This window comes from Cervus canadensis, chromosome 26 (genome assembly GCF_019320065.1).
Source record: "Cervus canadensis isolate Bull #8, Minnesota chromosome 26, ASM1932006v1, whole genome shotgun sequence".
NCBI lineage: Eukaryota > Metazoa > Chordata > Mammalia > Artiodactyla > Cervidae > Cervus > Cervus canadensis.
The window spans coordinates 22,780,087-22,807,272 of NC_057411.1; the positions used below are offsets into that span (position 1 = coordinate 22,780,087).

Here is a 27,186-nt window from a genome sequence, read left to right on the forward strand (position 1 = left end):
CCCTCTAATAAAATAAATAATTTGTATGTTTTCTTCTTGAAGAATTGTAAGTTCCTACGAGGTGAAGGTAGATGCGCCCAACTCCTCAGGGTAAAGTGATTGGAGATTCATTCCTTGTGGACTGAAACTCCAAGATGGGAATAGCAGGACAATTAAGAAGAAGGCTGGGCCCAGCGCTGACCACACATTTCTCATTCTCAAAGTCAGGAGACCTTCCTGGCCACACATATGCAGAAAGGCTCCTTGGAGGTCAAATGGGGAGTGATGCCAAGAAATGTTCTACCTATAAGCCTTTTCAGTAGAATCCATCCTGGCTAAGAGATGCGTGTACACACATGTGAGGACCCTGAGATATACCAAATATAGACGGTGAACCAGGCAAATCAAAATGATTGACCAAGGGAAACTCAGAAGAAGTGTTCCATAAAAGTAATTCAAACTGCAATGAGGGCACGACTCAGCAACTCTCACTCTGAGTCCACCAGTGTGTCTCTCCACTGGTACTGTCCTCTTTTCCCTCTTAATAAATACGTTTCACTTGCTTCACTACTTTGCGTCTTTATGGAAATTTCTTTTCTGCAAAGCTAAAGTGCCAGGGCCCTTGTCTCTGACCTTGTCACTGTCTAGTGGCTAAGATTTGGTGCTTTCACTGTCGTGACCTGGCCTCAGTCTCTGGCTAGGAACCCAAGGCCCACTGCAAGCCAATGCCAGCCAAGGCCACCCAAGATCATCTGGAATATCACAAGAATGTAACTATTCCCCTAGATAATGAAAGCAGCACGCACACGCACACACACAATGTCTTAAAGCATTTAATATTTCACCAGCTATGGGAAAATCAAGCTCAGAGACTTTCAGTTTATCAAGTATAATTTCTCTTGCATATAAAGGTAAGTGCATATAGCAAAGGCTTGTGACCTTTATTGAGGAACAGTTTGTCCTAATCATCAGTTCCCGTAAATCCCATCATGAACATTCTAGAAACAAAACCCCTGAAAGAAAAAAAGGTAGCATGTGGCAACGAAAAGAAACTTCCCTGCAGTATATGACAGAAGTCATCCAGCAAGAATCTACCTACACAATAAGCCTTTCATTGTGTCACAATGGCAGCCTTTGTCCCATAGGTAATTTATCAGGAAATCAGAATTCTCACTGAGTAAAGATTACATCTCTTCACCCCAAGTTTAAGTCATCACTGGACCCTTAGCATCAGTGCGGGAAATTCTGCCATGACCATAAGCTGGCTGTAGATCAAGGCCAGCCTAATGAGCCTCTTGGCATGGCTTGAGTAGGGAAACTGCTGTCTCCATCAACCATTTTCAGGGATCAGAAGTTCCTCAAACATTAAACATTCCTTCTTTGGTACTAAAATTAGTGGTCCCAGTTAAAACTATATGAGTGACAGCCAAAGGACCACACTGTCCTCAATATAATTTGATAAATTAATTTTATAGGAGTTGTTTCCCAACCTTACAGCTGACAAATTGAATGCCACTGAATGACTGATGAAAGGCGGTCATGAGAAAGCAAAACGGAGGTGCATAAAGAAGGTAGGGATCCAGAGCCCCAAAGAGCAGCCAGAGAAAAACTTTGGCTGCTCTGAAGGTTAGGAGGGCAGCTCTGCAAATAATTTATGATCTTCCTTCTTCTTTTTTAGTCTTTGATATATTTCTTACCTCTTGGAATAGGATTTTTACTTTATCCAGCTTAACTTACATCATTGCAAACTTCTGAGGAAGAAAGAAAGCATCATGTTTTATCTACTGTATTTGTGAGGCAAATATATTCTATTAAAGTGAATCAATTATTCTCCCAGTGTATTTGGACAACACCATTTTTGGTCCTGACATATTTGGTTATTGTAGTTGGTGGGGTGGTTTCCCAATAAACCTGTCAATCAAACCTTCATTTTCTTTTGTAATCCAATGTTGGTTAATGAAGATAGGACCCACTAAAGCACTGTTTACCAAAGTGTGTTTCTTGAAGCATTAATATCACTAGGTGGCACCTCAAATAAATATTTATCCTCAAAATATCTCTTATAAATTTACAGTATATATACACATGGTAACATTCTTGAAAATGCATGTTTAAAAAATCATTTTGCTTCACTATGTTTTCCAAACTATATTGACCATAGACCAATCCCCTAAACTCATCTAAAACAGTTGGCAAAATCAGTGTGGCCCTGAACACATTATGCCATCTTAAAATGTAGTCAGCTATAGAGACACTGGTGGCCATATTCATGTCGAGTTTATACACTAATTACTGAAAAAAGCTTTCACGGAGAAGTAAACAAAGAGCTATATTCAACTCCAGTATTCTGCTACTTCCTTTGGGGAGAGGATTCATGTCCCCCATATAATCTTCCAAATTTTACCTAATTCACTAAAAAACTAAGTATTATTTATGTGTCAATTGTTCTGCTAAGTGCTAGGGATTTGAACAAAATTATTTATTTTTCAGCCTTAAGGATCTCAGTCTAGCGAGAGGAAACTAAACGTGTATACAATTTCAATAAATATAATGAATATTCCAATAAGGTATTCATAGACAGGGGTTTTTTGTTGTTGTTGTTTTGTTTCTAAGCAAAGGAAAAATTAGTTCTGCCTACACAAATTTGGTGAGGTCCTACTGGTGACTTTGAGCTGAACCTGAAAGGATGAATAGGTATTGACAGTTAGATAAACGTAAATTAGATGTTCAATAGATGCTTATCAGATGGATAAATTCAATACTCAAAGTGGTATTTTTAATGACATTTAGCTTCAACCAGCAAAGTAAAAAAAAGGGGGAAATGGAAATAAAATCATTTAGAAACTATTTCTAATGAATATACAAATGAGTTTATAAAGTTCTCTTAGTCTTAGAAATAACCTGTGACCTGAGAAACAAAAGGGAAAGAAATAAATATGTTAGCAATATTCTTGTTGTTCAGGGTATGACATTTCTGTTATAAAAATATAAAGAACAAATTTCACCCGATGAGTTATTTTCTTATGTAAATGGTTAAGATATCCAAGAGATAGTATTTTCCCACATATGTATGTCAATTTATTGACACCCAGGCAGTGTTTAAACTTCCGGTCAAAGTTGGGTCAAATCAAGGTAGCTGAAGGCATTTAGCCACAAAACAAGGTGAAAAGTGAAGCATTGACAACTGAAGTGCCCCTCCATCCCAGAGCCTAAGAAAGCCTCCAAATTCCCTTAACAGTTCAAGACTTTGGTTCTGGAATGAAGAAGAAAAAAAAAAAGAAGAAGAAGAACTTAGGGCCACACTGAAATCCAGCTGCCCTCACTTCAAACAAGAGCTCAGCTAGAGCCCAGCTTCCCCAGCAGTTGGGGGAAGTCTGTTCTAAGGCTCTCACAGAAAAACTAATCTCAGAAAAATGCGTCACTCAACCACACATACTAGCTCTTCAGTGAAATAAATTAGAATTCCAGATAATATGCTTGTCCACTTTAGAAGTTCTTCATGACCAGGTTCTGTCTTCATCAAGACGAAAGTAGTGATTTTCAAACTTTCATCTGTACCAAAATTATTTAGGTGCTTATTAACTGTGTAGATTTCCAGGAACGTGTCTCCACTTAAAAATTCTGACTCAGTGGTATGGTATGAGGCCAGAATTTACAACTTAAACAGCCCACATGTTTAATCATTCCTGCAACATTTGAGTGTCTCATATGCACCAGAAAAAGGTATATGCATTGGGGAAATTATCTTCTAGTGGAAGAAGACAGAGAATAGTAAATGAATATATGTAAATTTTTTAAATCATTTCTTGTTGTGATAAGTTATGAAGAAAATAAAAACTTAAATGATAAGGTGATGAAGAAAAGGAAATGACTACTCAGAAAAAGTGCCAAGGAAAGTGTCTCTGAGAAAAAGACATTCAAACTGAAACCTGAATAATATAAGGGAGATACTAACAAGAAAACGTAGGGTAAGAATGTTTCAGAGACTACAAACAAAAGTGAAAAGTTCCTGATTTTCCCAGAAATCCCAGAATTTGGCCCTTTCTCAGAATAGAGAAGTTGTTGAAACTGGCATATATTGAAAGACAGATTGGTAGAAGATAAGGTAAGAGGACTGAAGAAAGAGTAATAGGCTCTGATAAAAGACTTGGAACTTATTCTAAGTGCTATAGAAAGCCATTGAAAGCTTTTCAACAGGAGAACAGTCATGTCAGATGTAAGTTCAAAAGTCACATTTTTATAGCTTTATGAAGAATGATCGTAAGATGAGAAGAGTGAAAGTAGTGAGAGCAGACAGTAAACAGGGTAGTCGAGTGTGTGATGCCAGCAGCTGGGTCTCATTAGGTGAGACTAGAAAGTAGTGGCGGATTCAGGGCTTATAATTCTTCTAATGGACTGTTGGAAAGGAAGAGGGTGGGACAAAAGATGACCCATAGGATTTTCTCTTGAACCACGGGGAGTATCATAGGACCATTTTATTAAAAAGGAAAAGACCAGTGGAAGACTTGGTTGAGACAGGGACAGGCTTGCCGATCAAATATTAGGTTTTGTTCATGACAAATTTGGGGCGTCTAATTCAAATACAATTACAAAAGCTATTGGATACTTATATCTGTGGTTCAGTGAAGTCAACAGCATGGAGATGATATATTAAAATGGGGTAGGTCAACTAGAATGATACTAAGATAGAGACTGGAGGGAAGGTAGAGGAGGGATGAACTCAGGAAGAATCTTTAAAAGTTTTCTCAACTTTAGAGTTTAAAGAAAATAAAAGGAACTAAGAGAGAAATTAAGGGCAACCAGGGATTTGAGAGGAAAAAACAAAAAAAATAATGTCATTAAAGTCAGAAACACCATCACTGTTTCCAAAGGCTGCTAAGACTAAGCAGAGATTCTAAATGCTAGCAATGGGTTTGGCCACACGTAGGTCACAATTGACCGGGCTATCTGTTTTGGAAGTCCTGAAAGGAGTAAAAGACCTGTTGGAGTAAATGAAAGACAAAATTACTGAGAGCCCTAAAACCATACTGGATTATTAACACTTTACAGAAATGAAAAGTGAAAAGTTTCTTGCTTACCCCTTGTATTTTGTAATCTGTGAAAATCTGAATACCCAGAAATCCTGAAATCAGAAAAGTTACTAAAGCATGAAGTTATGTGTGCACTAGTACTAAAGCCATAATGACATCCCATTTTGGACTCCATATAACATCAAACGTCTCTTCACAGCCTTCCTATCAATGTCCAGCTGAAAACAAGTTCTCTTTAGATATTCTTTGTAAGTAGAGATCATGACTATCTACTGTACTCCCCAAAGTGCCTTATTTTTTAATGGTCTACAGGAGAGCAAGATCATATTACATTTTGCTAGTGTTAAAACTATGGACAGAGGCTTATAATTTGTACAGGAGGCAGAGACCAAAATCATCCCAAAGAAAAAGAAATGCAAGAAGGCACAGTGGTTGTCTGAAGAAGCCTTACAAATAGTGGAGGAAAGAAGAGAAGCGAAAAGCAAGGGAGAAAAGGAAAGATATACCCAATTGTATGCAGAGTTCCAGAGAATAGCAAGTAAGATAAGAAGGCCTTCTTCAATAAACAGTGCAAAGAAGTAGAGGAAAACTATAGAATGGGAAAGACTAGAGATCTCTTCAAGAAAATTGGAGAGATCAGGGGAATATTTCCTGCAAGGATGGGCATGATAAAGGATAGAAATGATAAGACCAAACAGAAACTGAAGAGATTAAGAATAGGTGGCAAGAAAAACTATACAAAAAAGGTCTTAATGACTTGGATAACTACAGTGGTGTGGTCACTCACCTGCAGCCAAACATCCTAGAGTGTGAAGTCAAGTGGGCCTTAGGAAGCATTAACTACAAAGCTAATGGAGCTGATGGAATTCCAGTTGGCTATTTAAACACCTAAAAGATGATGCTGTTAAAATGCCGCACTCAATATGTCAGCAAATTTGGAAAATTCAGCAGTGGCTACAGGACTGGAAAACATCACTATTTATTCCAATTCCAAAGAAGGGCAATGTGAAAGAATGTTCACACTACCAGATAATTGCTCTCATGTCTCATGCTAGTAAGGTTATGCTCAAAATTCTGCAAGCTAGGCGTTAGCAGTACATGAACTGAGAACTTTCAGATGTACAAGTTGAGTTCAGAAAAGGCAGAAGAACCAGAGATCAAATTGCCAACATCTGTTGGATCATAGACAAAAGAATAAAATTCCAGAAAAGCATCTACTGCTTTCCAGAAAAACATCTATGTGAAAGCCTTTGACTATATTGATCACACACACACACACACACACACACACACACACACACACACGAAACTGTGATAAATTCTTAAAGAGATGGGAAAGAAACCTTTATGCAGGTCAAGAAGCAACAGTTAGAACCAGACATGGAACAACAGACTAATTCAAAAGTTGAGAAAGGGGTACATCAAGGCTGTATATTCTCACTCTGTTTAACTTCTACCCAGAGTACATCATGTGAAATATCAGGCTGGCACAGTCATCAAGACAGTATGGTACTGGCACAAAGACAGAAATGTAGATCAATGGAACAGAATAGAAAGCCCAGAGATAAATCCACGAACCTATGGACACCTTATCTTTGACAAAGGAGGCAAGGATATACAATGGAAAAAAGACCACCTCTTTAACAAGTGGTGCTGGGAAAACTGGTCAACCACTTGTAAAAGAATGAAACTAGAACACTTTCTAACACCGTACACAAAAATAAACTCAAAATGGATTAAAGATCTAAATGTAGACCAGAAACTATAAAAAACTCCTAGAGGAAACATAGGCAAAACACTCTCTGACATAAATCACAGCAAGGATCCTCTATGACCCACCTCCCAGAATATTTGGAAATAAAAGCAAAACTAAACAAATGGGACCTAATGAAACTTAAAAGCTTTTGCACAACAAAGGAAACTATAAGCAAGGTGAAAAGACAGCCCTCAGATTGGGAGAAAATAATAGCAAATGAAGAAACAGACAAGGATTAATCTCAAAAATATACAAGCAACTCCTGCAGCTCAATTCCAGAAAAATAAATGACCCAATCAAAAAATGGGCCAAAGAACTAAACAGACATTTCTCCAAAGAAGACATACAGATGGCTAACAAACACATGAAAAGATGCTCAACATCACTCATTATCAGAGAAATGCAAATCAAAACCACAATGAGGTACCATTACACGCCAGTCAGGATGGCTGCTATCCAAAAGTCTACAAGCAATAAATGCTGGAGAGGGTGTGGAGAAAAGGGAACCCTCTTACACTGTTGGTGGGAATGCAAACTAGTACAGCCACTATGGAAAACAGTGTGGAGATTTCTTAAAAAACTGGAAATAGAACTGCCATATGACCCAGCAATCCCACTTCTGGGCATACACACTGAGGAAACCAGATCTGAAAGAGACACGTGCACCCCAATGTTCATCGCAGCACTGTTTATAATAGCCAGGACATGGAAGCAACCTAGATGCCCATCAGCAGACAAATGGATAAGGAAGCTGTGGTACATATACACCATGGAATATTACTCAGCCATTAAAAAGAATTCATTTGAATCAGTTCTAATGAGATGGATGAAACTGGAGCCCATTATACAGAGTAAAGTAAGCCAGAAAGATAAAGACAATTACAGTATACTCACACATATATATGGAATTTAAAAAGATGGTAACGATAACCCTATATGCAAGACAGAAAAAGAGACACAGATGTACAGAACAGACTTTTAGACTCTGTGGGAGAAGGTGAGGGTGGTATGTTCAGGGAGAACAACTTTGAAGCAAGTATACTATCAAGGGGGAAACAGATCACCGGCCCAGGTTGGATGCATGAGACGGGTGCTCAGGGCTGGTGCACTGGGAAGACCCAGAGGGATCAGGTGGAGAGGGAGGCAGGAGGGGGGATTGGGATGGGGAACACATGTAAATCCATGGCTGATTCTTGTCAATGTATGGCAAAAAACCACTACAATATTGTAAAGTAACTAGCCTCCAACGAATAAAAATAATTAGAAAAAAATAAAATAAAAATAATAAAAAGCAGAGACATTACTTTGCAACCAAAGGTCCATATAATCAAAGCTATGGTTTTTCCAGTAGGCATGCACAGATGTGAGAGTTGGACCCTAAAGAAGGCTGAGCACCAAAAACTTGATGCTTTCAAACTGTGGTGCTGGAGAAGACTCTTGAGAGCCCCTTGGACTTCAAGGAGATCAAACCAGTCAATCTCAAAGGAAATCAACCCTGAAAACTTATTGGAAGGACTGATGCTGAAGCTCTAATACTTTGTTTGCCTGGTGCAAAGAGTCAACTCATTGGAAAAGACCCTGATGTTGGGAAAGATAGAGAGCAGGAGGAGAAGCGGGACAGAAGAGATGGTTAGATAGCATCACCAACTCAATGGACATGAATTTGAGCAAACTCCAGGAGACAGTGAAGGACAGGGAAGCCTGGCGTACTGCAGTCCATCAGCCGCAGAGTTTGACATGACTTAGTGACTGAACACAATGCAGTGTTAAAATAATTTTAGAAGCATTTTATGCTATTTTCCTCTGATTTTCACATATCACAGCAATGGTGTCTGAAGCATACATGATTCTGCACTAAAATGTTACTTTTCTGATGTCTTAAGAATGAATCATATAGAAAGTTATATTAGTAATTTACATAGTGACTATCACAAACATTGTTGTACTTCAAGTGTATTGTAGAATATTGAGATTAGCTTCATACTAATGAAGCTGCTGAAAAATGAAATAGTACTTTCAAAAAAAATAACAAAACCATATGCAAGTGAATACTACCAAAAGAAGAGAAAATAGAGATAAACAACTCAATTGAAATAATAAATACTAACAAGGGGAAATTGTTGTGAGTAAAAACTGCATACAAGTCAATAATAATCATACCACTTTATCACAAAATGTTTATTTCAGAGTGCTGGGAATATAGCTTTATATAAAATACAAGGGTTCCACAGTGTAAGAGTTACATAAATGGATACTGCTTACCAGGATCTAAACACAGGGAAGCTGTAGCTTGACTGAGAAGCCCTGCTGGTTCTCCTCCCGTATTCTAGAGGTGTTTTAGGAGTCCACCATAGCCTCTCTGAAGAGTCCACGACTAGATCAAAGCTGGTGAATATACTTTAGATCACAAACAGTAGTTTTGAGACTGTTCAGCACCATCCCAACATCCTGGCTGATTTCATTTCATAGGAGATCTGATTCTTCTTTAGTTTTTCTTTGGAAAACACCAAGGTATCTGAACAGCTCCAGTATAGATTACACCCAGTTTGTCTACAACAATCATTCAAAACTCTTTCATTCCCTTAATTCAGTATACTTGATATGAGGAATGTTTAATGTCACTAGTATTCAAATAAGTGTTAGACTATCAGCTCCACCAGAGCAACAATTTCTGCCTGCTTTGGTTACTAATTTATCCTTAATGCGTGGAGCATGCATGCATGCGTGCTCAGTCAAGTCTAACTTTTTGCAACCCCATGGACAGTAGCCCACCAGTCTCCTCTGTCCATGAACTTCCCAGGAGAGAACGTGGAGTGGGTTGCCATTTACTTCTCTAGGGAAGCTTCCCAATCCAGGGATCAAACCCACATCTCCTGTGTCTCCTGCATTGGTAGGCAGAATTTTTACCACTGAGTCACCTGGGAAGCCTAATGCCTGGAACAGAACCTGAAATACTATAAGTGCTAAAAGAATATCCAGTTTGCAAAGTTTCCCAAAGACAAAGATTATTGTTTGAAGTGGATGGGAGATACCACCCCACCCCCCTCCGCCCCCGCCACTGTAGAAGTGTTTGTCTTTTAGTAGGGGGAAAAATTCCTATCCTTCCCAGGTGAGATATGTTATATTGAGAAAACAATCTCATTGAAGATGTTTTGAGTCTATGGCATTTGTGAATTAAATAAAGACTCAACTGTAAATCAATACAATTTTATGGCTCTAAATCAGTGACTGAAAAATCATTATGTGGAATAGAAAACTCATAATTTACGGACTGACCAGACCTTAATCTTCCAACTATCAAATGACCCAGATGACCAAAGGAAAATGATGTGACAAAACAGTTTAAACAGAATGGCTGGTCTTACTGTAGCAGCTTGTGTTAGCAGTTTTGAAATTCTGCCATCTTTCTCTTTTGACAGCAGAAGTCAAACTATTCTGAGAAATAGAAATTTTCAATTTACTCTGTACAAGCTGAATAAACATTTTAGGGTCATGACCATCACTCTGAACCTTCCAAGACATGAAATACTTCTAAGAAAAAGAGGAATACAACACAATGCTGTTTTTAATTCTTGTTTGTATCCTGGCAGTCCTACATCGATTCCTGTAAATACCACAACCTGGTCAGGACTTCATAGAAAAAATGAAATCACAGTTAACATTTTTTTGTGAAGAAATGTAAGCAAAAGCAGATATTCTTTCCTTAATTATCTAGGAAAATTATTTGGCCACTGGTATTTTACCAAAATATCCCCCATATGCGTGGCTTTAGATATATATTTTCTAAGTCAGAATAAGCCGTCTGAAACAGAACAATTATTCTGAATTTAGTTATTTAATTATGTACATCCAGAATGGTTCGCCTATATTATTGAAATTTACAAATCTAAGTGCAAACAATAAATGCTGAAGAAGGTGTGAAGAAAGGGGAATCCTCCTACACTGTTAGTGGCAATGTAAACTGGTAAAGCCACTATGGAGAACATTATGGAGACTCCTTCAAAAATTTTTTTAAAAAATCTAAGTGCAACTTTGATTCATAAGAAATTAATCAATCAACAGGTGTTTATACGATGAATTTACTGAAGAATAAAGTGAAAATGGATCCTTACTTTATATTGATTAATATTTCATACTTGGATTTAACATAAATTATTCTTGGGCATATAAAAGATGGTCAGTTTTCTAATTGTTAAATACTGATGGCTGTAATTCTAGAAGGAGGACGACCAACCACAGCCCATAATATATGTAGAATTACTTCATACCCATGTTCTTGAAATAATAAAAAACATTTGAAATGTAAAAGTGCTATGGCTAGCTACTTTTCGTTTAATAATAGCTTTAAATTCAAATAGGTGGAATTAGTTGATTAAAATGCAATTAATATTCTTGAAAATCCTCTATATCTTTTCATAAACATAAAAATTCAGTCTTAAAAAAGTGTAAATAATCTGTTTTCAAATCTTATGAATGACAACTTTATTTCCTCCTCTGCATTCCATTAACCGAGACTGATGTAAAGACGGCCCTGCTATCGTCAAATCTTTCCTTTTTGTCATCTTCCTATTGGTGCAACATAAAAGGAAGATAAATCTCATGACGCAAGGCACTAACACCCTTTAATTAGTCTCTGGTTATTTACCTTGGGTGTTCCTTACAGTTGAAAGGCCAACTGAACCTACTGCCAAGCAAGAGCTGACGGTCACAAGGAAAGGTAATCACATTAAAACATCCAAAGAGAATAATTCTTCTTCATAGCAGTTTGTAATTATTACACCACCAAAGTTATTCTAGAAGAATGGTTTCTTCCTTTTGGCTTTTATTGTTAAGCTTGAATATCCTTTGTCATCATTATGGTATTAGTTTCTAATCTAAACCTTAGATTCTGTATAATGTTATGATCAAATTTATTTTTAACTTCACTTTGGGTTAAAGTCAAGATTTGATACTTGCTAAAGTACTGAAGACAATGTAGATTCTTTAAAAAAAAAAAAGTATGTTCAAGACAGTGAATCTATTCCTACAGACAAATGTGGAGGGCTAACTTTTTAGGAAGATGAAAGTACAGGATAATCCAGATTGATCCCATAATTAATTTCAAAATTTTATTTCTGTCTAAAGGTTATAATTTCACTTGTCATAGTATACATCTTTAAAAAATAACAGGACTTATACATCCCTCATGAAAGCTGAATAGTTCTGTTTCACAAATTTTTCTGGATTGCCAAGTTATGAAGGCAAATTCAAGTACTTACTGTTTTAAGTAACTGATAAGAATGGTCTTATTTCTCTGGTTTCTACTTATGCTAAAAAGGGAATAACTACTACCGTTTTACAAGTTGTTTTTGTATGAGTGTTTGTGATATCATTTTGTATGAATTATAAAGGATTCCATGATTCACCATAGAAATATTGTTCAGACTACAATCTTAAAAGTTAGCCAGTGATTATTGTACAATATTTTTTCTATATTCACTATACTGTATTGTAATCATCAGGCTTGCTAAGAGACTAGATATTAATTATTCCAACCACAAAAAAGAAATGATAATTATGTGACGTGACAGAGTTTCTAATTATCAATATAATGGCAATCATATTACAATACACAAATACATTAAATAAACATGTTAGACACATTAAATTAACACATTGTTATATATTAAATCTATTTCAACTGAGAAAAATTTCACTGGCAAGTGAAGAATTCATAAGGAGCTCCATTCTATTCAATGAAATTTGAGGAAACAATCAATGCTGTAGGTTGCTCAATTTGAACTCACATTAAGTTCTTTTCCATTCAGTGATATTCCATCAGAGGTTCTGAAGTCAGTTTAGTAGAATAGCCTTTCTAATCTTTCTTACCTGGAAATCAAAAGTGAGTTGAGTCTGGTGTACGCTCTTTATCAAGCCTGAGCTTCTGATTCTGTGACCCTAGTCTGTAAAATTCAGTTTGCAGGTTTCAAGTCTATACAAGTATGATGATAACAATGGCTGTAACAAGATGTAGTATTTAATTTATAAATGCAAAATTTATTTAAATATTTAAAAAATCTAAAATGTTATGTGTATCTTTCTAAAAAGACAATTTAGCTTTTAAAATCAAATAAACAGGTATTACTACCCTATACTCCTTTAGAAAGATAAGGTTAATTTATTTCTCCAAATATTTCATCCAGAAAACTGTAATAGTCATATCTTACATTTTTTTCATTAAATTGATCAAGCTAATTATATAAATTATGATTACTGGAGAAGCAGATTATGAAAAATGCAGTTTCAGGATACTCCCTCCAATCTCTTTAAGTATTCCTATTAGATCAATCACAGAATTAAAGAATTTCAGAAATTTCAGTTCAAACTTTTATTTATAGGCAAGAAGAATACTAGGGCCAGATAAAGGGAAATACTTATTCAAAGTAGAGAATAGAGCCAAAGGAATGTGTAGTCACTTCAGTTTCTAATCTGAAGCCACTCAACTGGTATTAGGAAAGCTATCTAATTCTTTAGCCTGTCATTTAATGCCTCATCTTTCTCTGCCCTAAACTTTCTTTCCAACTTTGTCTTCCCCTTCGCTCCATTCAAATGCCCGTGGATATTCCTAAGGAGTTCTCTTCTCCTTGAAATTCCTCTCTATTAATCTCTGCATGAGCAAGTCCCACCTATATGCTATGTCCTACAGAAATAATTTATTGATTTCTTAACTGAACACTTCTATCTGTAGAAAAGCACTTTTGTGACACTTTCTACTCTCTTTTCTCTAACAGTGATTTGTGTGCATTGCAACTCTTCCTAAAATTCGTGTCACTTGACCAATTCACCTCAACAATCTCAACACTGACACACACGGCTTTGTTCCTACTAGGTTCTTGGTACACATGAAATGAATATAGCATTAACGTTGTAATGACACATTCAGTAACATAACTAAAAATTAAATTCATATATTTCCTACCATTTGGTTTTTCTAAAGCTTTTGATAAAATAGATTTCTCACATTGGCTATATCTCCCCCTAAATCTGATTTTTCCCGCCCTTAAACCAAAGAAAGCATTGCTCCAAATCAGTCCTAAATTAGCAGCAACAGATCCTGTTAATGTAATGTTTTTAATTTAATTTTAGGTGCAATGATGAAGAGTTTTTTCCTAGCTGTGACTATCCTGGCATTAACCCTGCCATTTTTGGTGAGTTAATTTCATCTAATCAGTTTGTATCAAAAATTCTTTTCAAATTTATTTAAGGGCTTTAATTGTGTAAATTTCTAAATACAGTTATATTTTATAGAACAAAATAGCTGCACAAGTAATTTATTTTTACATTTGTTTTTTCTTATTAAAGTCATATTCTTCTGGATATTCTTCTGGTTTCTAGAAATAAAGAAATCACATTTTATCATCTAGAGAAAACCTTTAAAATTCTCATATGATAGAGAAAATACATTTGGGGGAAAATCCTGAAAATATTTTTAAATTATAACAAGCACTTAAAATAATTCACAAAAAATAAATATATAAACCATAGACAAAGATCAGAAATGTTTTTAATTAAATTCTTATTTCATGCAAAGTCCAATTTGCTTAGGAACTAAATCCTTAAAATATTAGGACCTTGCTTAAGTTTTTTTTACCAATTTCAAATAACTGGACATGTACTTTTAATATTTAAATGTACTGTAACTTTTGTTATAATATTTACATTGTGTCAACTTCCTCTCAGGGATTATATCTATAAACACCTCTTTGATTTTTAGGCAAACATCTGAAAGCATCAGATGTTTATTTTCCTGTTCTTACTGTTGGCAAATAAGTTCCTGGGATCCCCAAATGAACATGAAAATAAAACAGACAAATAGCCAAAACAATGAGGAAAACTAGTCAAAAAAAATTAAAAGAAAAAAATCCCAAACCTTTTTAATGTTACATGTAATTACACTACATTACAGCATGTAATTCAAGAAAATGCCTGAAAATCATAGAGTTATTTATGGATACAATCCCTGAGAGGGAGTTGACAGAATATGAAGATTATAACAAAAGTTACAATATATTTGAATGTTAAGCATACATATCAAGTTATTTGAAAATGGTTTAAAAAAAAAGCTTAAACAAGATCCTAATATTTTAGGAATTTAGTCTCTAAACAGACTGCAGTTTGTGTGAGATAGGAATTTAATTAAAAACATTATACATTACTATGTGTAAAACTAGATGGCCAGTGGAAATTTGCTGTATGATGCAGGGAGCTCAAACCTAGGGCTCTGTGACAACCTAGAGGGGTAGGACGGGGTGGGAGGTGGGAAGGAGGGCCAAGAGGGAGGGGACATAACATACCAAAGGCTGATTCATGTTGATGTATGGCAGAAACCAACACAATATTGCAAAGCAATTATCCTCCAATTAAAAATAAACAAATTTAAAATTTTAAATATATGATGCTTTATGTCCTCCTCTTGTTCTGATGGGTGGGGCCACGCTCAATAAATCTTTAATCCAATTTCCTGTTGATGGGCAGGGCTGTGTTCTCTCCCTGTTGTTTGACCTGAGGCCAAACTATGGTGGAGGTAATGAAGATAATGGGACCTCCTTCAAAAGGTCCCAGGCATGCACTGCTACACTCAGGGTCCCCAGCCTGCAGCAGGCCACCACTGACCGATGCCTCCGCCAGAGACTCCTGGACACTCACAGGCAAATCTGGGTCAGTCTCTTGCGGGGTCACTGCTGCTTTCTCTTAGGTCCTGGTGCACACAAGCTTTTGTTTGTGCCCTCCAAGAGTCTGTTTCCTCAATCCTGTGTAAATTCTGGAGGCTCTATGCTGGGGTTAATGGTGACCTCCTCCAGGAGGGCTTATGCCATACCCAGGTCTACTGCACCCAGAGCTCCCGCCCTGCAGCAGTCAACTGCTGACCTGTACCTCCGCAAGAGACATTCAAACAAAGTTCTGGCTCAGTATCTGTGGGGTCTCTGGGTCCTGGTGCATACCAGGTTTATTTGAGCCCTCCAAGCATCTCTGGCGGGTATCGGGTTTGATTCTAAATGCTATTTCACCCCTCTACCGTCTTGCTGGGGTTTCTCCTTTGCCCTTGGACATGAGGTATCTTTCCTCGGTGGGATCCAACGTTCTCTTGTCGGTGGTTGTTCAGCAGCGAGTTGAAATTTTGGAGTTCTTGCAGGAGAAGATGAGCACAAGCCCTCCTACTCTGTAACAAGTGACTTCTACTCTACAACAAACTGTGGGAAATTCATAAAGAGATGGGAATACCAGACCACCTGACCTGCCTCCTGAGAAATCTGTATGCAGGTCAAGAAGCAACAGTTAGAACTGAACATGGAACAACAGACTGGTTCCAAATCAGGCAAGGAGTACATCAAGGCTGTATATTGTCACCCTGCTTATTAACTTATATGCACAGTACATCATGAGAAATGCTGGGCTGGATGAAGCACAAGCTGGAATCAAGACCGCCAGGAGAAAAATCAATAACCTCAGATATGCAGATGACACCACCCATATGGCAGAAAGCAAAGAAGAACTGAAGAGCCTCTTGATGAAAGTGAAAGAAGAGAGTGAAAAAGTTGGCTTAAAACTCAACAGTCAGAAAACTAAGATCATGGCATATGTCCCATCACTTCATGGCAAATAAATGGGGAAATAATGGAAACAGTGACAGATTTTATTTTGGGAGGTTCCAAAATCACTGCAGATGGTGACTGCAGCCATGAAATTAAAAGATGCTTGCTCCTTGGAAGAAAAGCTATGACCAACCTACACAGCGTATTCAAAAGCAGAGACATTACTTTGCCAACCAAGGTCTGTCTGGTGAAAGCTATAGCTTTTCCAGTGGTCATGTATGGATGTGAGAGCTGGGCTATAAAGAAAGCTGAGCGCCAAAGAACTGATGCTTTTGAACTGTGGTGTAGGAGAAGACTCTTGATAATCCCTTGGACTGCGAGGAGATCCAACCAGTCTGTCCAAAAGGAAATCAGTCCTGATTATTCATTGGAAGGACAGATTCTGAAGCTGAAGCTCCAATACTTTGGCCATCTGATGCGAAGAACTGACTCATTGGAAAAGACCCTGATGCTGGGAAAGACTGAAGGCAGGAGAAGGGGACGACAGAGGATGAGATGGTTGGATGGCATCTTCGACTTTGGACATGAGTTTAAGCAAATTCCGAGAGTTGGTGATGGACAGGGAAGCCTGGTGCGCTGCAGTCCACAGGATCAAAGAGTCAAACACGACTGAGCGACTGAACTGAACTGATAACCTCCTCTTAAATTGTAAAATTTGGAACAGCACTAGTCCTTGTTTCATAATTCATTTATTATTAAATTTAGTTTTACTTTCAAGTTATTATCTCTTAAATAATTCTATTTGATAAATTCTTAGAGTCTTTTAAAAAATTTGAATTACTATGACCTTCGCATTTCTTTTCTTCCTTTCTTCTTTGAAAGTTGATTTTATTGTGGCCATCTGCATATTTAGAACTTGGGCTTTCTCTTGATGGATAGAGGTTAAAGTTTAAATCAGAAAGTAATTCACAACTACCTGACCTCTGAAAACATCTTCTTGAACTATCTGAGCCAGTGCTAGCCCCAAATTCTCCTTCCTGTCTTCACAAAGCTACAAGCCCCATGGATATGAACAAATAATTCAAAAGAAGAATGAAAGTTTATATAATTTTTACCATCCAATCTTATTATACAATCTTACTTACCCAATTAAAATCATACAACTTATTACAGCAATGTTGTAGCATCTTTTATGTGCTAAATGTATTCCTTCTCTCCAAAATATAAATAGCTAAGATAATATTTATTACTAGCAATTACAAGATGAACTGCACAATCTTATAGTTTATTGGTGGCATTATAAATTGGTGTATCTTTACTGTACAGCAGTTTAATAATTTCTATCAAAGAATTTTCCCCCAAAAATCATATTTTTGAAAGACTGCTTTAAGAAATCACTGAAAACTATTTAAAAGGCCATTGACATCTGGGCTTCCCTGGTGTCTCAGATGGTAAAGAATCTGCCTGCATGCAGGAGACCCAGTTTTCATCCTTGGATTGGGACAATTCCCCCAGAGAAGGGAATGGCTACCCACTCTAGTATCTTAGCTGGAGAATTCCATGGACAGGGGAGCCTGGTGGGCTACAGTCCATAGGTCTTTTTAAAAGTCCATTGATATCTATCCAGATGTTATCCATGTCTGTATTTATAATAAAAACATTTTTTTATAAACCTTTAAAGGTTAACAATAAAGAATAAACATTTCATGACATAAGCATTGACTGGCTTTCAACTTTGAATATGCAAGTATGAAAACTGAGGTGATGGAAAAATGATATGAGATCATACATCTTTAAAAAAATTTAAGATACAAGATACTAAAATGAACATATGCCAGGAATACGTAATGCATGTAGACTGATAGTATATTCAAATCTATATCTAAACTTTCAGGATTTTTTAGTGTAGGCAAACTTTCAATATTAGTATAACTTTTTAAATTTTAAACTAATGACTTAATAAATTTAGAGGTAAATAAGTCCCTGTCTTAACACACTCTGTATTTTATTATTTTTTAAAAATCTCTGATATCCTATACCAACAACTTCCTAAAGGTTTATAGGATCTTTTATATACCAGGGATATGTGTGAAAAGTCTTAAACTAGAACTGTCATCTTAAAACTATTTACCATTATGAATTCACCTTTCATAAGTTTTAAAGTTTCATATAGACATGCCTGGAAACTACTTTCTCACTCCTGATTTCCTATGCATGTTAGATTCCAGAACTAAGAAAAGTACTAAACATACATAATTTTTAAATGCTATTATTTATATAACATTTATATACCAGTGTTATGCTAGAGGCAATTTTTTAATCAAGAAAACCTCATAAATCATCTTAGGAGAGCAGAAACAGAAAAAATATGCTCAATTCTCCTCTTATTTTTAGCAATATATATTCAATACAAATTGAATATAGGTTGTTCATGTTCTTCATTTAATCAATATCATATATAGTTGTTGGTACAGAGATCAACTGATCATACTCTTTTCAATCTTGAATTTTTCTCCCAAATAGTGATTTTTAAGAACAACTTAACCATGGGGCTCATTATTGCTATTTTAGTTAGCATGTATCTGTCATTTCTTGAGGGCTTCACAGACTATAGATTAGATGACCTAGAAAAGTGTTTTATAATATTTTACAATACTAAAATAAAAACAAGAAAAACATGTTTTGTCTTTTTTATAAAAGATATTTTAAAATCACAAAAACTAGACTCTATCATGCTTTTGTTCTAACTTCTTAATTCCAATTCTTCCTCTGAATCTCACCAGGTTGCCCAGGAGCAAATCCAGGAACAACCAACAGTAAGTTTGTTTCCAGTAGAGATATGAATCCAAAGCATAAAATTCTGCAAAGTTTAATGATATTAAAATGCCTTCTAGCTAAAGACTAAGTAAATATTTAAACTACATAAAATAATTGAATAATCTTTGTAAAATTTCAGCAACTAATCATGTGAATCAACATCAATGTTTACCTGAAAATCTTGGTATCACTATACAGACCTAGTCATGTCGATTTTCATAGTATTTAGCAACATGAGAAAACCTTCTCAGAATTCAGTACTGGGAAAACAATGAAAACAAAAGCAAAGCTTAATATTTCTTCTGTCTACTTTTGAAGAAATGGGGAATGATCCCTCTCTGACACATCTTCGGATGCTTCTCAGACACTTGTATTTACTTCCCCCAGTTTGTTTGAATGAATACCTTTAAATATGTCTTCTTTCATGAGAAGGCCTTGCTTTGAGATATAATTTCATTAATTTGTTTCTATTCATAAGGGAAGATCTAATGATTTTCTATTTTATAACTGTACCTAATTAATATTAACTAATTAATTAATTAACAGAGCTAATCAATTAGTATAATTAATTATAATATAATCATATATAATATTAATATATCAGTATATAATATACATAATTCAGTTCAGTTCAGTCGCTCAGTTGTGTCCGACTCTTTGTGACACCATGAATCGCAGCATGCCTGCACCTAATTAATATGTTTTATGACTGCACCTAATTAATAGAACTGTGGCAAATAAAAATGGAAAACTTCCTAACTGATCTTTAATGGATAAAACTAAGCAGAAAAAAAAAACCCAACATATAAACCCAGGAATCCAAATCACATTATTTTTACTATTTTGTTAGAATTTGTTTAGAAAAAATGCACCCTTAGCCTAATCCCTAGATAAATAAAATAAGAAAGTTACAAACATGTGGTGAGAATATATATATATGTATACACACACATATATATGGAAAGAGATATACTTTTTCTTCCTTGTGTGTAGTATGCTTGTGTACTGTATGTCAAAGCTCTCTATGAAACTGGTCTAGCTGTGGTACTTATAAAGTGCAACATTTACTGAGCACTTTTTATATATGCCAAGCTCTGGGCAATGTGGTTTACTTTATGAGCTATCTCATCTAATTTTTTTGAAACTAATGTTATTTTCAATATTCGCTGAAAAGCAAGAAGTGGACGAAGATGTACAAATCCATACCTTATAAAATAATTTGGTTTCTGGGTTCACTAGTCCCAATGTTGTACTTTCTTAACATCAAATACTGTAACTATTTCAAAAAATTCTAATTTAAGATATCTCTTCACTCTATCCTACAATACCATTCTGCATAATTTATTCTTTTTGCAGGGCTGTGAGAAAGATGAAAGATTCTTCAATGACAAAATAGTCAAATATATCCCAATTCAGTATGCGCTGAGTAGGTATCCTAGTTATGGACTCAATTACTACCAACACAGACCAGTTGCACTAATTAATAATCAGTTTCTGCCATACCCATATTATGTAAAGCCAGGTGCAGTTAGGTCACCTGCCCAAATTCTCCAATGGCAAGTCTTGCCAAACACCGTGCCTGCCAAGTTCTGCCAAGCCCAGCCAACTACCATGGCACGTCACCCACACCCACGTTTATCATTTATGGCCATTCCGCCAAAGAAAAATCAGGATAAAACAGACATCCCTTCCATCAATACCATTGCTACTGCTGAGTCTACAATTACACCTACCACCGAAGCAATAGTGGACACTGTAGCTACTCAAGAAGCTTCCTCAGAAGTTATTGAGAGTGCACCTGAGGCCAAAACAGACCAAGTTACTTCAACCGTGGTCTAAAAACTCTAAGGAGACATCAAAGAAGACAACGCAGGTAAATGAGCAAAAGACAAAAATGAATAATAACTGAGATTCACGGACTTATCAATATAATCGTAACATCTAAACTAGCATAGATAGATAAATTAAATCTGTTATAGAGAAGGCAAAATGGGCTAATTATAACTTACATTTGCTGGTTCTTCAGCACTGATACACTAGATTCTTTCCCAACAAGAAAATTTTAAAATATCTTATTTTACAAAATGAATAAAAATTGTGGATTTTATTATTAAACCTTTTTCAACAATTGGTATAATCCTCAAATCTATTAGTTTTATTTTACTCCTGTTCACACAGAAAGACAATAAAATACAGTGTCAAACTCATGATTTTTCTTATCTCAAAAATTTGTTTTCTTAGAAAAAAATCATATAGGATTTGAGTTTAAATACATTTTAATGGTATACCAGTGTTGTTGCACTCTATTTTTGGTACGAATAGAATGAAAGGAAACAATATGTTTCACACATAGCATTTTATCTCAGGCATCACTTCTGAAAGGATGTATAAGGTTAGGCACCCAAATTTCTCCTACTGTAAGGTAATCCCATGAAAAAATTTTAATTTTTAACTTATAAAGCACCTACTTATTAAAAGGAAACTTTCAGAACTTTAAATATAATGTAAAATATGTCTATTTATTATTTGAATCAACGGATAATGGCAGAATCCAAAATAATTTAAAACATATGAAGAAGTTAAACAGAAAGATCAATAAGATAGAAAATAACTAAAGATTGTGAAATAATTTAGGAAGAAAGTGACAAAATTTTGAGGGTCTAGGCAACAAATACTTTCATCACACTGTCTACATGATTTTTGGTTTAAAATGAAGTCAACATGATATAATGGTAATAGCATTAGATCAGAGAAGGCTGCTGCTTCTGTTGTGTGACTTTAAGCAAGTCATTGCTCTCTCTGAAGAGTCATCACTTTTTCTTTTTCTCATAATTTTGGTTGCTATGAGATTCAAATGAGAAAGCATATTGTGAATGAGTTGTGAAAAGTGATCAATCTGTGAAATATAATGCTCTAGAAAAGATGAAGCAAAATTAGTAAATATTAAAATTTACTTTCAGCTAAAATATCAAGTCCTTACTAAATTATCAAAACTACATAACAATCTCAGTTTAATCCTGTAGCAGCCATATGGAATGGATTATATTACCATCTTGAATCCACAAATGGAAAAAAAAAAAAAAAGCTATGGATCAAATTGCTACAGCTGAAAGTTCAAAACTGGAAACCAAATCAAACCTGCTTGATTTCAAATAGTAAGGCTTAATTAGTACATCTGCTATTTCCATATGGGCTAATTTGTTATAACAAAAAATAAAAACAGAAAATATACTCTAATTTTCCAAGATCAGCATATGTGTAAATTTTAATACTGAGTTTGTGTTTAATAGGACATCTGGTAAGAAAGAGAAGATAATAAGCTGATAAATCTTTGACTCATTAAAATTTCAAAAAAGAAAATAAAAAAATTAATGGACACAAAATGAAAACAAGTAATTGAGTATGCAACTATCTATTTTATTGATATGAAATACATTATTATATGATTGTTTTTAATAAAATAATCATTATCTCAATAGTTAACATTTGTTCAAAACTCAAGAACCTAGATGCCTAAGTTAAAACCACACAGTGTAAGATCACTTATAAAAAAAGAATATATAGGACTGTGTCTTTCTGTGGATATTAGATGAAGACAATTATATCAGTTCACTATGTGGTGAATTTAAATATTTAAATTTATATATTTAGTTAGATAAACTCCTTGCATACAGACATGAAGCAAATCATGGAAGCTAAATAAAATACGTATCATGAGAACTGCTAGCACATTGTGAACTAAATCTCTAAATTGTCATTTTTATAGGTCTAGCTGAAACCAAATGACTACTTCAAACTTTCCTTTGGCCAGTTGTCTGCCTTGAGTGAAGAAAGAATATGATTTTCACAGATCCAGCTCCTTTCTCGTCTCCTCTTACATTTTACATTTATGTCGCATTTAGTTTTTTGATTCCTGCATAATAAAGCCAATCGAATGCAATGGATCTCTTAACTTGAAAAGAGTCTGTGAATACACCTCAGGGGTATTTGAAACTTTGAAATTCCAAGGTAAATTTAGTATGAATTTGGAAATACACATTTAATTGAAGGCAAAGCTCATAATTTCATCTGATTCTCAAAGTGGTCCACTCATTAAGACCATCTTCTGCAGGATGATATGGGAAAATCTAAATTTATGGCTAAGTCATTGGGGTCAGAGGAGAACTAAGCTATAGTGTTCAACTCTAGAAGACCACGAAGTGATTCTTGAGCAGCCGAGAGAGAGAGAACGAGAACTCTAGAGTTAGCATTAAGTGCCCAAAAGTAATGCCAATTTTAGTCTAGATCATTCCCAAGGGCAAATTCCCAGGCTCAAAGTCCTTAACATTCCCACCAAATAAAATAACTCTCTACTTTCAGATTCTGATTTTTAAATTAACACTAATAGGGGCTTCCCTGTGACACAGTAAATCCTTCAACTACAATTTCCATTTTAAGAAAATACACTGGTGAGTTGGTTATTTTGGATTTGGATAAATTACTTTCAGAGGTAAAGTCCATTTCTGCAAAGGTAGTTTATATGAGAAATTATGTCTTTAGCACGGAAAATAAATGAGATCTGGAGGGTCACACACAGTCATTCATTTATCAGTTATTTGCCAAATGCCCACTATGTGAATGCAGCATGCTTCCTCCCTACCTCTAGGACCTCATGGTCTAGTGAGAAATAGAAAAGCATTTTATTATTCAGTCTTGCAGAACAGCCTTATCTGAAAGTTCTCAGGTCTTCCAAAACACAGTTATAAGTTATATAATAATAATTTATTTACCACTTTTTAAAATGTATAAAAAGTTTTCACGCACATAAAACTCTTAATCTTCACTGCTAACCTCTTGAAATAGCTTCTTATTGATCCTCATTTTGTATGAAAGTGTTGAAAAGTGACGTGTTAGTTGCTCAGTCCTGTCGGACTCTTTGTGACCCTATGGACTCTAGCCCTCCAAACTCCTCTGTCCATGGGATTCTCCAGGCAAGAATACTGGAGTGGGTTGTCACAGCCTCCTCCAGGGGATCCTATCAATCCAGTGATTTAACCTGAGTCTCCTGCATCTCCTGCATTGCAGGTGGCTTCTTTATCATCTGAGCCACACTTTAGTTAAATGTACAGTGAAAATTTATAGGCTTTAGATTTGGATAGAACTGAATTAAAGTTTTGCTCAAAATTGCTTGCCTAACTGTGTGACTCTGGGTAATAAATAAGGTGGAAAGTAACATTTTTTGATTTACTGATACATGTGTCAGGCTCTCTATAAAAGATTTTACAGGTTTTACTGTATTTCACATAGAACTCTCTTAAAGAGGCTCTATCATTATGTTCACATATAAAGGAAGAAACTGAGGCCCAGAGAGATTATTAATAATTTGCCCAAGAACAAAAATCCACTAAATGGTACAGTTTTGTTTTGAACTCTAGCAATTCAACCTATCAGACTTTGTTATCTGACTACTAGAACACACAGCCTTGAGTCTGAGACATTCATGATAATACCCTCCACTAACTGGGCATTCAATAAATTTTAATCCCTTATCCATGAAGAACATTCACAAGGTAAAGTTAAATTTCATGATCTTACTATTACTACCTTCCTACTTCCTCTAGCCCTATTAGATCCTCATACCATTCAGTCCAATGACTCAGAAACAAACCTTGATGGCTTTAGCTGCATTATCATCAACACCAGCACTTGCTTGAAGCTGCTGAAATCCTTTGGGTAATTCATATCACATTAGCAAAATTGGTCTCCTTGGTTTAGATAGCACATCCTTAAGAAAAACTTTCCCCAACTTCTAATACCAAGCACTTCACACATGTGCTACCCCAGCACCGTTTCCATACCAGTTCCCCTGTTACACCTGCCTGTCCAGTTCTTCTGCTGGGAGGTAAGCCCTATGAGCACAGTAACTATGTTCTCTCACCACCGTCTCTCTAAAGTAAGACCCAATACACTGAAGTGAAAGTGTCAGTCGCTCAGTCATGTCTGACTCTTGCAACCCCATGGACTATAATCCACCAGACCCCCTGTCCATGGAATTCTCCAGACAAAAATACTGGAGCAGGTATCCATTACCTTCTCCAGTAATCTTCTCAACTTAGGGATAGAACCCAAGTCTCCTGCATTGCAGGCGGATTCTACACTATCAGAGCCACGAGGGAAACCCCAATACATTGTATGTGCTGCGCTGTGCTTAGTCACTTCACTCTTTGTGACCCCATGGACTGTAACCCTCCAGGCTCCCCTGTCCATGGGATTCTCCAGGCAAGAATACTGCAGTGGGTTGCCATGCCCTCCTCCAGGAGATCTTCCTGACCCAGGGATCAAACCTGTGGCTCCTCTGGCTCCTGCATTACAGGCAGATTCTTTACCGCTGAGCCACACTGCATAATAGAAGCTAAGTAAAGTCACTGAGTATGCTAAAGCCTTTAACTGTGTGGATCACAACAAACTCTGGAAAATTCTAAAAGAGATGGAAATATCATACCACCTTACCAGACTCCTGAGAAACATGTACACAGGACTAGAAGCAACAGTTAAGAGTTGGACATGGAACAATGAACTGGTTCAAAATTGAGAAAGGAGTATGTCAAGACTGTATATTATCACCCCACTTATTTAACTTATATGCAGAGTACATCATGAAAAATGCTGGGCTGGAAGGCTCACAAGCTAGAATTAAGACTGCCTGGGGAAATATTAGCAACCTCAGATATGCACACTAACAGCAAAAAAAGAAGAGCAATTAAAGAACTCTTGAAGAAGGTGAAAGAGGAGAATGGAAAAACTGGCTTAAAACTCAAAATTTAAAATACTATATCATGGAATCTGGGGTCCATCACTTCATGGCAAATAGATGGAGAAAAAGTGGAAGCAGTGACAGATTTTATTTTCTTGGGCTCCAAAATCACACCAGATGGTGACTGCAGCCGTGAAATTAAAAGACGCTTGCTCCTTGTACACCTATGACTGATCCATGTTGATTTTTGGCAGAAAACAACACAATTGTATAGCAATTATCCTTCATTTAAAAAATAAATTTCTTTGAAAACTATGACAAACCTAGAAAGCATATTGAAAAGCAGAGACATCACTTAGCTGACAAAGATCCATATAGTCAAAAATTTTCCAGTAGTCATTCACAAATAGAGAGTTGGACCACAAAGAAGGCTGAGTGCCAAAGAATTGATGCTTTCAAATTGTGGTGCTATAGAAAACTCTTGAGAGTCCCTTGGACAGAAAGGAGATTAAACCAGTGAATACCTAGAGGAAATTAACCTTGAATATTCATTGGAAGGTCTGATGCTAAAGGTGAAGCACCAATACTATGGCCACCTGATGGAAACAGCTGACTCATTGGAAAAGACCCTGATGCTGGGAAAGATTGAGGGCAGGAGCAGAAGGGGGTGACAGAGGATGAGATGGTTGGATGGCATCATAGACTCAATGGACATGAGTTTGAGCAAACTTCAGGATATAGTGAAGGACAGGGAAGCCTGGTATGCTGCAGTTCATGGGATTGCAAAGAGTTGGACATGACTGAGTGACTGAACAACAAGACATTTGCTAAACAAATGAGTAAGTAAAGAAATAAAACAGTTGTTAATAACTGAAATTAAAATACCCATTTAATAGAATTAAATAATCTAGAATTTTCTTTCCCAAAATCCAGGAGGGAAAATGTTAACCTTAGCAGTTTATTATTGGTCATAAACCAAACTACCAAAGGCCAATTTTAAACTCAAAAGAAAATTACTGAAGATCATAATACCAATCACAGCAATAAAAAGGGTAAAGAGAGAATGTTTTTATAATTTAATCTCAATTTTCAAGGAAAGAAAGCTGAATGTTATCAGAATGCTTAACCAAATTGTTGTATCAATATTATGTATTATCTTAACCCCAGTACACTATTTAGAAAGAAGAAATGATGGCATATCCTTTTCCTAATCTTCCTAATGTGATAAACTGCAGTGGTGGCCAGATGCCAATATTACTGGAATAAAGGCCATAAACTTAATAATCTAGACTGATGAAC

General features: G+C 35.9%; 1 protein-coding gene across 2 annotated transcripts; it reads left to right on the forward strand.

Moving 5' to 3' along the window:
* Positions 1 to 11,280: 11,280 nt before the first annotated feature.
* CSN3 (casein kappa) lies at positions 11,281 to 23,094 on the forward strand. 2 transcript variants are annotated; one of them, XM_043447866.1, is made up of 5 exons: positions 11,281 to 11,482; positions 13,891 to 13,952; positions 19,121 to 19,153; positions 20,511 to 21,027; positions 22,921 to 23,094. In XM_043447866.1, the coding sequence occupies exons 2-4, from the start codon at positions 13,896 to 13,898 to the stop codon at positions 20,991 to 20,993; spliced, it is 573 nt and encodes a 190-aa protein (XP_043303801.1). In that variant the 5' UTR covers positions 11,281 to 11,482; positions 13,891 to 13,895; the 3' UTR covers positions 20,994 to 21,027; positions 22,921 to 23,094. The 2 variants fall into 2 exon arrangements, with proteins under 2 accessions (XP_043303801.1, XP_043303802.1); XM_043447867.1 differs by lacking the exon at positions 11,281 to 11,482 and having other exon boundaries at positions 13,655 to 13,952.
* Positions 23,095 to 27,186: the final 4,092 nt, after the last annotated feature.

Bases quoted from the DNA above. Each gene is read 5' to 3' on its own strand.
- CSN3 (XM_043447866.1), top strand. From the start codon at position 13,896: ATGATGAAGAGTTTTTTCCTAGCTGTGACTATCCTGGCATTAACCCTG. The intron at 13,953-19,120 runs GTGAGTTAATTT...GAATCTCACCAG, and splicing joins CATTAACCCTGCCATTTTTG to GTTGCCCAGGAGCAAATCCA. The intron at 19,154-20,510 runs GTAAGTTTGTTT...TTCTTTTTGCAG, and splicing joins AAATCCAGGAACAACCAACA to GGCTGTGAGAAAGATGAAAG.